The sequence below is a fragment of the Chiloscyllium plagiosum genome, unplaced genomic scaffold (assembly GCF_037043375.1).
Source record: "Chiloscyllium plagiosum isolate Xiang-an unplaced genomic scaffold, Cpla_swu_hap1 HiC_scaffold_29, whole genome shotgun sequence".
In the NCBI taxonomy this organism is placed as follows: domain Eukaryota; kingdom Metazoa; phylum Chordata; class Chondrichthyes; order Orectolobiformes; family Hemiscylliidae; genus Chiloscyllium; species Chiloscyllium plagiosum.
This window is the reverse complement of record NW_028270167.1, coordinates 6,530,825-6,543,336: the sequence shown is the minus strand read 5'-3', so window position 1 is coordinate 6,543,336 and position 12,512 is coordinate 6,530,825. Positions and strand designations below refer to the sequence as shown.

At 40.8% G+C, this 12,512-nt stretch overlaps 1 protein-coding gene across 2 annotated transcripts in view; it reads right to left on the bottom strand.

Moving 5' to 3' along the window:
- Positions 1–12,512, bottom strand: part of ube4a (ubiquitination factor E4A (UFD2 homolog, yeast)) — a 58,817-nt gene that overhangs the window by 31,920 nt on the left and 14,385 nt on the right. For both annotated transcript variants that reach the window (XM_043676496.2, XM_043676497.2), the window contains exons 5-9: positions 6,922–7,074; positions 6,620–6,779; positions 5,142–5,344; positions 3,429–3,620; positions 1,805–2,138 (exon numbers count right to left, since the gene is read on the bottom strand). In XM_043676496.2, coding sequence (XP_043532431.2) covers positions 1,805–2,138; positions 3,429–3,620; positions 5,142–5,344; positions 6,620–6,779; positions 6,922–7,074 — 1,042 coding nt within the window. The remainder of the gene's footprint in view (positions 1–1,804; positions 2,139–3,428; positions 3,621–5,141; positions 5,345–6,619; positions 6,780–6,921; positions 7,075–12,512) is intronic.

Here is a 12,512-nt window from a genome sequence, read left to right as displayed (position 1 = left end):
GCAGTATTGTAGAACAGAGACACCTAGGGGTTCAAGTCCATAATTCTTTGACATTTGCCTCACATATTGGTATGGTGGTTAAGAAAGCATTTAGCATGCTTGCATTCATTGCTAAGACCTTTGAATATGGAAGTTGAGGTCATATAGGACATTGGTGAGGCCTGAGTACTGGGGGGGTTCAGAAGAGATTTAGCAGGATGTTGCTGTAAATGAAGGGCTTGAATTATATGGAGAGGCTGGACAGGCTGGGACTTTTCTCATTGCAATGTAGGAAGTTGAGAGATGATGTTATAGAGGTTTGTAAAATAAACAGGGGTATAGATAAAGTGTTTGGCAGATGTCTTTTCCCGAGAATGGGGGATTTCAAGACTAGGGGACATTTTTTTAAGGTGAGAGGAGAAAATTTTTAAGAAGATGTGAGAGATGATTTTCTTTGACACAACGAGTGTCTCGTGTGTGGAATGAACTTCCTGAGGAATTGATGGATATGGCTACTGTTACAACACTTAAAAGACATTTGGAGGAGTACATGAACAGGAAATATTTGGAGGGGTATGGGCCAAGAGCAGGCAGGCAGGACTAGTTTAATTTGGGATTACAGTCAACATGGACTGGTGGGACCGAAGGGGCTGTTTCTGTGCTGTATGACTCTATGACATTAAAGCACAGGCTATCACCTGTCCTGCACTCGCTGCATCATCACTGTCTTGACCCACCTCCCCCACGAAATCATCATCTCGACCAGTTTCCTTTTTGCCACTGCCCAGTCTCATGGTCATTTCCTAGCTCTCTGCCCCTCCTCTCTTTCAGTCAACCCCTTAACTTTTCTGACACACTTTCATTCTCAATTCAGTGCAGAAAGTTGTGCTGACCATTGCAACAGTAATTTTACACACTTGTAAATGAGATACATGAGTAGTTACAACACGTTATTCATAACATTGGCCGAAAGGTGATTCTTGCCCAGCACAGAGAACCACATGTCAAATCAGGCTTGAGAATGCTGAATTACCACCAACCTCATTTCTGTTTAGATTAGATTACTTACAGTGTGGAAACAGGCCCTCCGGCCCAACAAGTCCACACCGACCCGCCAAAGCGCAATCCTCCCAGACCCATTCCCCTACACCTAACACTACGGGCAATTTAACATGGCCATTTCACCTAACCTGCACATTTTTGGATTGCGGGAGGAAACCGGAGCACCCGGAGGAAACCCACGCAGACACAGGGAGAATGTGCAAACTCCACACACACAGTCGCCTGAGGCAGGAATTGAACCCGGGTCTCTGGCGCTGTGAGGCAGCAGTGCTAACCACTGTGCCGTGTTTCTACATGCAAAAAAAAAACAAATTTGTGCAATTTTGGCACTGTTTTCTTTTGGGTGGCCCAGGAAATATCCACTAAAAGATCCCAGGAGTATACCAAGGTTTGCAATGGATTAGTAAGTATATCAACATGTATATAGGATTCACTAAACTAGGAAAAGTCTGGAAACCACTGAAATATACAGTTGTGCTTTAAATAAAAAAAAGACACCTGCCACTGGTAAAGAGCAGACTGTGAGCTATGAGTATCAAGTGGGGCCATGCCACTCCACGAGGATCAATTATTGGGTCTAATTCACTTCCACGCTTCCTGTTGCAAGTTTCATTTTTCAAAAGCAGCCAGATGTTTGTTAATAACTAAAGTAGTGCCAGCATCAAGATTTTGTGCAAGATAACAGATATAGATATCACCCATTGCGCTGAAATACTGTTAGATAACTAAAAACAAAAGCAATCGATTTACTGCTCAGCCACACCTTTGATATGAACATTTCTGCATTTCCGTTCCTCTTCATTCAGGTCTTTCAAACTACAATATGTAGGATTGAAGGTCAGCAGTTTAGGAGACTTTGGCTTGCAGAAGGGTTGACAGAGTTTTAGCAAAGCAGCAGCAAGGTTCAGGAAGAAGGCATCTGATGCATACATTTGGAAGAAGAGCTCAGGCATCTGGTTAGCCCAGATTTTTGTCCGTCCTGAGTTAGCATGGAGGCAGTTTCCGAGCCAGGAAAGGATACAATGTTTGGTATCTGAGGAAAGTTGGATGAGGTTCCGTAGTATCAGGTGAACTTTGTCATGCAATTGTGCCATGAACTGCAAAATCAAAACAAGAATATTCTGAACAACCTTCCCAAAAATGAGACTGTATTACAAAAGATATATGAAGTCATCTGCAGGTAAGCTAATAGATGATTGGTAGGAAAGCTCCATTTGCTCAATTTTATCTCTCAGTTAACTGCAAATTCTTGTGTAAAAGGGATGAAAACAGAATGATTGGAATCAAAGTTTCAGAACAAAGATATCTTAGTCATGTATATAAGCTTGATATCAATAAGATTACATAAATTAAGGTATCACCTACTCCATGCTCTTGATAAGGTACTGCAATAAAGAACGTTATTTATATGGAGCAGCATCAAATCCCTTGAGATGTCCCACAGAACTTTACAACTGATAGATTACTTTTTGCAGATCTAGAAGCAAGTGTTACAGCTTATGCAGTGTATACAGGAAAACACCACAAAGAATGAATGAACGAGAGGCAGCGATGTTGATTAGGAAACTGTAAGGATGCCACCTCTTCTAATTATTTACTGCTCCTCGGATGCTGCCTGAATTGCTGTGCTCTTCCAGCACCACTAATCCAGAATCTGGTTTCCAGCATCTGCAGTCATTGTTTTTACCTCTTCAAATTATGCCCATATCTGCCTAAGCAAGTGGATGGGAACAGATCTCAAGTTAACCTTCAGCAATGTAGCAGTCCTTCTGCACTGAAGTTTCAACCCAGAATTTAAATAAGTATATGGTTGATTTGAACCCACAAATATTGTAAGCAAATTGTAATTCAATATACTACCACTCAGCCATAGCTGACACCCAAGTGGAAGTTAACAAAATGAAACAACCGCAAACAACTTCAGTTGGACACCCCAACTGAAATGTAGTGAAATATATCAGAATAATCAATGAGTATCCATCAGTACAGGTGGAACTAAGAAGTAGCTTGCTCATAAAGGAAATAAAACTTAAGCCATAAGAGAACTAGAAGGCAAAATTTGAACAGCAACACTAGATGGGTGGGCTCACAAGTGGAAAAAAACAGAATTCCCAGGGTTTCAATTGCTGGTCTCCAAGTTCAGCCAGACTGAGGTTGGTCGAGGAAAGGATAAAAGGAAATAAGAGGGAAACTGGAGGCAATATTCCTTCAATAATGAGACAGCTCTGAACATTCTCTAGTATGCATTATAATTTTTGAGAACCTCGTTCTCACTGCAACAAGACTGATATTGGCAAAAGTCAGGGTAAAGCCCATCAGCATGTGACCAGACAAGTTGGATGGAGAGGAAAACTGCACAACAGCACAACCCATTCAAAAGAACTCACCTGGTGAATGTTTGATTCTTGAACTTTGATCTCCTGAGGACTAGATCTCGAAGGATTCAAAAAGTACAAGTGATTCTCCACCAGTCCTGGAGTTTTTAGCAAACAAGACATATTTAAGACAGTCCCCAGCAGGGTCTGCTGATATAGGTTACCATTCTTTGGATCCTTTGGCTCAATATGCTTTAAGAAAACCTGGTGAGGGAAATAAATAGCAATCATTTCAAATTTGCGATGCTAATTTCATTTTTGTACATTGACCATATTTAGCAGCTTCATAGAAACACACATACATTAACAGAAAGAATTCTTAAAAGCACAGTACAGTTAAATGGTCTTAATCCCTATCACATATTAAGATAGAAGATTTTTTAAAAATAATCAGGCTTCTGGCTACCATCCAGCAGACCTGCTAGAAAGTGCACTTGGAAAATCTTGTGTGGGGGTAAAGTTATGACCAGTGGTGATGCACACTTTGTATGCAGTTTCACATACGACAAACAGTCAGCCGACCAAAGTACTAGAGGGCAACTGGAAATCATGCAGATCAGGACAGTTGAAGAGAGAGAGGAAAACTAATAGGAACATCTTCTCATGTACATTTCCAGGGCAGCCCTCATCCTCGCAGGCTGCTCTTGTTTTTGAGTGGAGGCATCAGTGAATGGCTAGCCAATTTTACACTGTAAGCCTGGGTACCTGCAATATGGCAGGTACATTTGGGTGCATACCGAAGACAGTTTTGTCTCCAACTTTATGATCTGTACTCCCAGTGACCAGACACCGGTAACATGAAATCACACCTTATGTTAGCTATTACAAGTCATTTATTGGTTCCTAAAAGCAGTACACTGGGAACATTTTCTATACTTACTGGAAATGAAATGCAATTCCTAGCCCAAGATATCACAACTTATCAAGATTAAATATAATTTAAAATCAAAAGAGCAGGCCCTGTCTCAGTTCTGGTCAGATTTTTCGTGAATTTGGGTGGGAAGTCACATCATCCGGATAACTTCAGCCTTATTTTAAGAAGACTTCTCCTATACTACAAGTAGCATACTACTATACTGGCAGAAGAAACAAAGGTATTTTGTGTAAGAGACAAAGACTTCACATGACAATGTATGGCTGCTATTGTCTTGTGACTGTCCTTCATGATAGGGAGAGAGGTGAAAAGATGAAGGAACTGATAGCTGAACTGCAAAGGAACTGTTTCCAATGTGACAGGAAATTGAAAGCAAGTTTATCTGCAGCTGATCCAAGCTGGTACTTATTACTCAGGATATGGTTGATGTCTGGTTAAATAAACTGGATCAGCAACATCATTTGAGTGAGTAAATCTGCTAAGAGGGTCAATCACATAACAATCGAATTCTTAAAGAAAATTCTTAAACGCGAAGGGGAGGGATCAGAAAGCTTACAAATGTTCTGTCTTAATAAAGTTGGAGTTTTGGTTTCTTTACAATATACTTATAAACAGTACACAAATGAACACTTCGCCATCTCCAAATTCGGTAACCTGTCTCAGGTTTAAGGACTTTGTTAAGTACAGTGACACATACACATCACAATCCAATTGTACCAACAGAAACACTGCAAGTTTCTCTGTAGCTTGGTTTGAATAGATCTCTATACACAGCAGGTACCAAACCAATCAATAAATAGTATCCGAGCAGCAAATCATATAGAACCTTGAGTAATTTTGAATTTTCTTACTTGCGCCAGTTCAGGCTGTCGGGTAACATAAAGGAGGATATCCAAGTAACCATACAGCATTATGTGGCAAAGGTCCAATTCCTTGATGCGCCGCAATAAGATGTCCAATACTGGAAACATGACTTCATTGAATGTCCGCACCTCTTCATCTGCCTTCAAGATAGCTATCACATCATCCATAAATTCTGTAACATCTTCAAAGTCTGTACAAGTAACAGAATTGTGAGAAGATATGTAGCTCAGGTTGAGGTTCTGGATGTAGATTTGCTCGCTGAGCAGGAAGGTTTGCTTTCTGACATTTCATCACCATACTAAGTAACATCAGTAGTGAGCCTCCCGGCTTCATCTGGATACTCACTGATCATGTTACCCAGTATGATGACGAAACATCTGAAAACGAACCTTCCAGCTCAGTGTGCAATCCTACATCCAGAGTAGCAGAATGATCACACTGCGCATCTCACTGTGTAAACGATCAAGAATCTGGTAAACATGGAACGGTAAGATATAAACCACAGGTCTATTTTAATGGAAAGGTGTTCTTGGCACTGAAGGCAGAAGGTTTCTCCATACAAAGAATGATTATCACATGGAATAACTGGGATATAGTGTTGGAGGCAAAAGTTCTGAAATTATTTGTAAAATGATTAGAAATTGTGACTGATGGGGGAGCAGGAGGGACAGAAACTTACTTAATTCTAGACTGATGAGCCAAGTTAGCCTTCCCCACATGCATCTAGCATGTCCTTTAAATTGTTATTACTTAGCTATATTTAAATGGTACTACATTGCCAATGTAACTTTGGAGAGTTTTTCATTATATTGATAGTACAGTGTGTAAAGAGGGTTCTACTCACTCTTTGAGACAATATGATTTGTCAGAATGCCACCTATGACTAATTTCATCAAAACATCACCACTGTTAAAGCCTGGGTTGCCCAGACACACCAACTTAGAATCAGAATTGTATAAAATGGTCTAAAATGTCATGTGTTCCATCTTATTGACACAGGCTCTTTTTAGAGCTCGCCAAAATTGAACCACTCTCATGCTGTCTCTCCTTACAGTCCTATAACATCTTCACCTTTAAATATCCATATTAAGGAAAAATGTTGCTTCATAAACCAATATAGCAAAGCATTCTATTATCTAACTAACTTCTGCATAAATAAATGTACTACCAGGTATTTATTTACCAAAGATAATGATTCAGATAATAAAATGGTCAATTTGAAGTACATCATTTAATCACTAGATTGATACTATTAACTGTTGATCACTTCAAAAGTACTTAATTAAATGTGAAGTACCTTAGGACAGCATCTGAAGTTTGTGAGAGGCATTAAATTGCAAGCGCTTATTTCATTTTTTAAAAATGCACAAATGTATGCTTTTTCCAACATGAAACAGAACACAACACATGCCTATCTTGCATTCCAATGTATAAATTCAGAGAAATACTGGAATTATTTACTTACGTGGTCCACTTACTCCTTCAAGTAGCAAATCAACGACTTGTTCATAGACATTCTGATTGACGTAGATCTCAGGTGTGAGGAGGACAGTGCGCGTGTTGGACACAGTCAGAGCCTTACAACGAATAGCGTAAGTCAATAGGTTTTCTGGGACCTTTGTAATCTGTTGAGAAAGATTATATTTTCAATGTTGTTGGAAAGAGAAAGCCCAAATCTCATATAGAGGACAAAAGGAGGAAATGGACACCAAAAAAAAATCAACTAAAAGGCTATCTGGGCAATGACAGGTTCTCAGAAGTACATACCTCTCCTTTTGCTCTTTGAAAACAAGCAAACAGGTACTTAACAACATCCTTCTCTCCAGCATCTCGATCAGCTGACATATTAATAACATTCCCTGATGTCATGCAGATCAAGCGAGTCCCTGGTTCTGGAAGCAGCATGCGAGTGAACAAAGCCTATTAAAATGACATGTTCATTATTATCAATTTCATGGATCATTCAAGGTATCAATCTGTGCACCTAGTCCAAAATCATTCCTCATTCTTTCCCATTGTTTTGAATTGCCTATTCACCAGTAAGAACAAACTGCTGATGCAAGCTCTTGGCATTACTTGATATTCAACATGTTAAATATAGTTTGAACACGTGCCATCACTATAGAAAATGCTGGCAGTAGACAGACAGCTGAACTGTACTAACTGCTAACTAGAGAATATTTTATGCTTTAATAAGGATTCTACAAGTTGTAGCCTTACAAAAAAACTTTGCAAGTCTCTGCACCAGTGCCTAGTTAAACATTCATCTACTTCAATTAAACAAAAAAAAATATAAATTGAAAATAAGTTTAAAACATAACTTTGTTCTTCCAGTTTCAGCTTCTCAAGGGCAATTAGGAATAAGCAAATCATGCTCACCTTGCCAAGAATGCTGATATGCTGTGAATAATTAAAATGTTTCTAAAATAAGTAATTTGTTTTTACATGGCGCCTTTTAGATTTGATTCCCTACAGTGTGGAAACAGGCCCTTCGGCCGAACAAGTCCACACCAACCCTCCGAAGAGTAATCCACCCAGACCCATTTCCCTCTGACTAATGCACCTAACACTATGGGCAATTTACCATGGCCAATTCACCTGACCTGCACATCTTTGGGTGGAAACCGGAGCACCCGGAGTAAACCCACGCAGACACAGGAGAATGTGCAAACTCCACATAGACAATCGCCCAAGGCTGGAATTGGACCTGGGACCCTGGTGCTGTGAGCAGCAGTGCTAACCACTGCCTTCTTACACCTCTCAGAATTTCAGAACAGAACCTAGGTCATATGGATCATTAGGTTCCTAAATCAAATTATAATGGAAGCAAACCTCTTAAAAAATAATCAAGACCATACATTATCACTGGCTTCAGATTAATGCATCAGGTGCTATCAGAGCACAAAATCATTCTATTTTAAAGTGAAATTGTGAATCTCTAAATCTAAGATCTGTCTGCGTTTTTGAGATTTAACTGGTAATTAATAAAAGCAAAAAAAGCATTTCAAGCAGTTTCTTCAAACAAGAATTCAATTGTGAGAGGCGCCATGATACTTACAGACATGGGATGGCTGCCAATTGTCAAATTATATATATGAAAACATAAATTAGAAAACAGTGTTACAGAACACACAGAAACTTTAAACAACAACTGCAAATTCACATCATCGTGACTTATTGATCTTGACTAAGACAGAGTTATGAGGGCATAAAGGTTTTTAAGCAGAAGCAAGATATTATTGTGGAAGGAAAGTTATTGTCCTGAGATAATTGCGCTTCCTGATAGGTGACAACAAAGCGCTGACAGCAGTCAAAGCACTAAACCTTGATTCCCTATTGATTAATCAGCTAACGTTTAATACTTTGTGCAGAAGATAGGAAGAAAATCAGCTTCAAGTCTCTCTCAGATGCCAAACAGAAAAATAGTTTATCCAGCAACCAGATGTCACATTAAAACAAAACCAGTGTGCAAATACATTGTCATTAATCCATCCATTTTTTAGATCAAGGAGAGACCAAGCTCAGCTTGATGGCTCTTAAGACTTCATGCCGCAGCAGCACTGAAGAGTATAAGTCCATTTTTGGGTTCAATACCTGATTAAAGGAGATCAATGCACGCGAGAAAGTCAGAATGACAGCTAGGAGACACACAACCCTGTTCCCTGGCCGCCTCTCTCTCAGGCTTGCTGCAACATTCCAACGAAGGTCAGCACAAGCTGGATGAACACCTCATTTTCCACTTGGGGACTTTGCAACCCTCCAGACACAATATCGAGTTCAATCATTTTAAGGCCTGAATTCTCCCATGTCCTAGCACCCAATCCCACACATCAATCCTTGTGATCGCAGAATCTGTCATTATATACTACTTATTGTTTGCCACAACAGCCGCCATGAACAGCTGAACCAGATGGTTATCCACTCCTTTGTCTGTCCAACTGTTTTTCTCTCTTTGGGCTCTATTCCCACCTATCATTTACTCCTTACACCCTCTCCCCACCCTACCTTCTGCATATAAATCAACATTTTCCTTGTTACCATCATTTCTAAGGAAGGGTCACTGGACCTGAAATGCTAATCCTGATTTCTCTTTACAGATGCTTCCAGACCTGCTGAGCTTTCTAGCAACTTCTGTTTTTGTTTCTGATTTACAGCATCTGCAGTTCTTTTGGCCTTTACCTGCTTTTGGAAGCCTATTGTCTACTTCCTTGTCTTGGTCACATCAAAACAAACTGACCCTCCCCAAATAGATAAATTGTTTGATGGCTCCAGCTTGGTTCCCTCAAAAAATAATGCTTGATTGTCTATATTCTTCTTGGGGTACAGGCTGATGCAGAACTTCAGTTTTCTTTAAATGGATTTTTAGCCCAAAAAGTTGAGCTGCCTTGAACAAGTGCCTTGTTATACTTTGCAAATGTGAACGACTGTGAGCCAGAGGAACACTGTCGACGATCAGCGAAAAGAAGTTCACAGTTGAGTTTTTCTTCTGTCTTTGTGAGCTTGAAAACCGCTGAGGTCAGGAGTCCAGAAGCATGCGTAAACTCCCTCAATGTCACGTGTGGTGCCTGCTGCAGCGTCATGCGGAAGGTGATGGTGAATAAGGTCAGGGTCAGTATACATCCTTGCTTCATGCCACTGGAGATTCAGAAGGAATTTGAGCTCAAGGTTGTGCTCAACCTGCCCAAACGCATTTTCTTCAAATTACTTTAACATGGCCAGGAATCTGAATAGATATCTTTGTTTTTCAAGGATCCTCCAAAGTCTGTCTCTGCTCACTGTCAAATGCCTTGGTGAGATCTAGAAAAGTGATGCACAGACTTTTGTTTTGTCATCATTTTTCTTGTATTTGTCGAAGTAAATATGCCATATTTCTGCTTGCTCCGAAACTGCATTGGCCCTTTAGGTTTTCTTCAGTGATGCCTAAGCCTGTTCAGAAATATGTCCAGATTCTCCCATTAATAGAAAAGGAGCATGATGCCACATAAGTCGGGGCAGTGCCGCTTTTCTCCTTTGTTTTTGTAAAAGGTGACGATAATGGCACTGCAAAGATCATGTGGCATCCTGCCATTCACCGCAGACCATAAAAATATCAGAGCTTGGTATATAGGACATGCCCATCATGCTTCAAGGCTTCTGGTGGCATTCCATCGACTCCAGAGACTTTGTTGCTCTTCATCAATGGTCACGATTTCCTCAGTTGTTAAATTGGAAGTTGGGCTTTCACCCAATTCCTCTTTGGCAGTCAACTGTTTGATGCTGATGATTGCAGTATCATGTACCGGCACTCTTATTGATGGAAAAGGTTTCCTCAAGTAGTCCAAGCAGAGATCCAAGCTGACTCCTTATTAGCATGCAGCATCTTGTTATGGGTGTTTCTCAGGGAGTTTTGGATTTGACGTGTTGGTCCATTGACAGATTCTAGTGCCTCATAGAAGCTTGTGCCATCAATATCATAGAACATAGAACAATACAGCACAGAACAGGCCCTTCGGCCCTTGATGTTGCGCCAACCTGTGAACTATTCTCAGCTTGTCCCCCATACTATCCCAAAATCATCCATGTGCTTATCTAAGGATTGTTTAAATCTCCCTAATGTGGCCAAGTTGACTACATTAGCAGGTAGGGCATTCCATGCCCTTACCACACTGTGTAAAGAATCTGCCTCTGACATCTGTCTTAAATCTATCACTCCTCAATTTGTATTATGCCCTCTTGTACAAGCTGACATCATCCTCCTAGGAACAAATCTTTCACTGTCTACTCTATCTAATCCTCTGATCATCTTGTATGTCTCTATCAAATCCCTCCCTTCGCCTTCTTAGAACATAGAATATAGAAGAATACAGCGCAGAACAGGCCCTTTGGCCCTCGATGTTGCGCCGATCCAAGCCCACCTAACCTACACTAGCCCACTATCCTCCATATGCCTATCCAATGCCCGCTTAAATGCCCATAATGAGGGAGAGTCCACCACTGCTACTGGCAGGGCATTCCATGAACTCACGACTCGCTGAGTAAAGAACCTACCCCTAACATCTGTCCTATACCTACCCCCCCTTAATTTAAAGCTATGCCCCCTTCTTCTTTCCAATGAGAACAGACCCAAGTCTCTCATAAGACCTTCCCTCCAGACCAGGCAACATCCTGGTAAATCTCCTCTGCACCTTTTCCAATGCTTCCACATCCTTCCCGAAATACGGGGACCAGAACTGTACACAATATTCCAAGTGTGGCCGCACCAGCATTTTGTATAGTTGCAGCATGATATTGCGGTTCCGGAACGCAATCCCTCTACCAATGAAACCTAACACACTGTATGCCTTCTTAACAGCACTATCCACCTGGGTGGCAACTTTTAGAGGCAGAGGCAATCTTTCCACTGACCCAGTACTCTGCCTTCCTGTTGTTCTTCCCAAAGTGCATCACCTCACATTTAGCTGCATTGAACTCCATTTGCCACCTCTCAGCCCAATTCTGCAGTTTATCCAAGTCCCCCGTCAACCTGTAACATTCTTCCAAACTGTCTATTACTCCACTGACTTTAGTGTCATCTGCAAATTTACTAATCCATCCACCTATGCCTGTGTCTATGTCATTTATAAAAATGACAAACAGCAGTCGTCCCAAAACAGATCCTTGTGGCACACCACTAACAACGGAATATTTTCCATCAATCACCACTCGCTGCCGTCTTTCAGAAAGCCGGTTTCTAATCCAAATTGCTAAATCACCCTCAATTCCATGTCTCTGCATTTTCTCCATCAGCCTACATGTGGAACCTTATCAAAGGCTTTACTGAAGTCCATGTATACCACGTCAACTGCCCTACCCTCATCTACATGCTTGGTCACCTTCTCAAAAAACTCAATGAGGTTTGTGAGACACGACCTGCCCTTGACAAAACCATGTTGACTATCTGAAATCAAATTGTTGCTTGTGCAATTGACTTCTCTCTACAAATACAATCAACCACTCTGTTTGAATGCCCTTCAGCTTACATTGAAGGGTGTTGCATACTTGATGGCAGGCTGTCTTTTTCCTGATCGATGGCCAGCTGAGCGAGATGAGCCTGATAAGCTGACCTCTTTATTGTTGGAAGTCCATGACCTTCCAACATCATTTTTATTAAATCCGTCCCTGTCCTCCTCCTTCCTGCTGGGGGTGATGTCTTTGACAGAAGTATTCAATGCTACATATTTATTGGGACCCCAGACAAGCTCTTAAATGGCACTTGCAATGGGATTACCATGTTTCAATCTGGACTATAAGGATGTTTAACACCTAGCCCTGCAAGATGAGGTTGGCAAGTTGCTGACTCAATTTCTTTGATGGGTTTCCTCTTGGTCTTGTAATAGTAA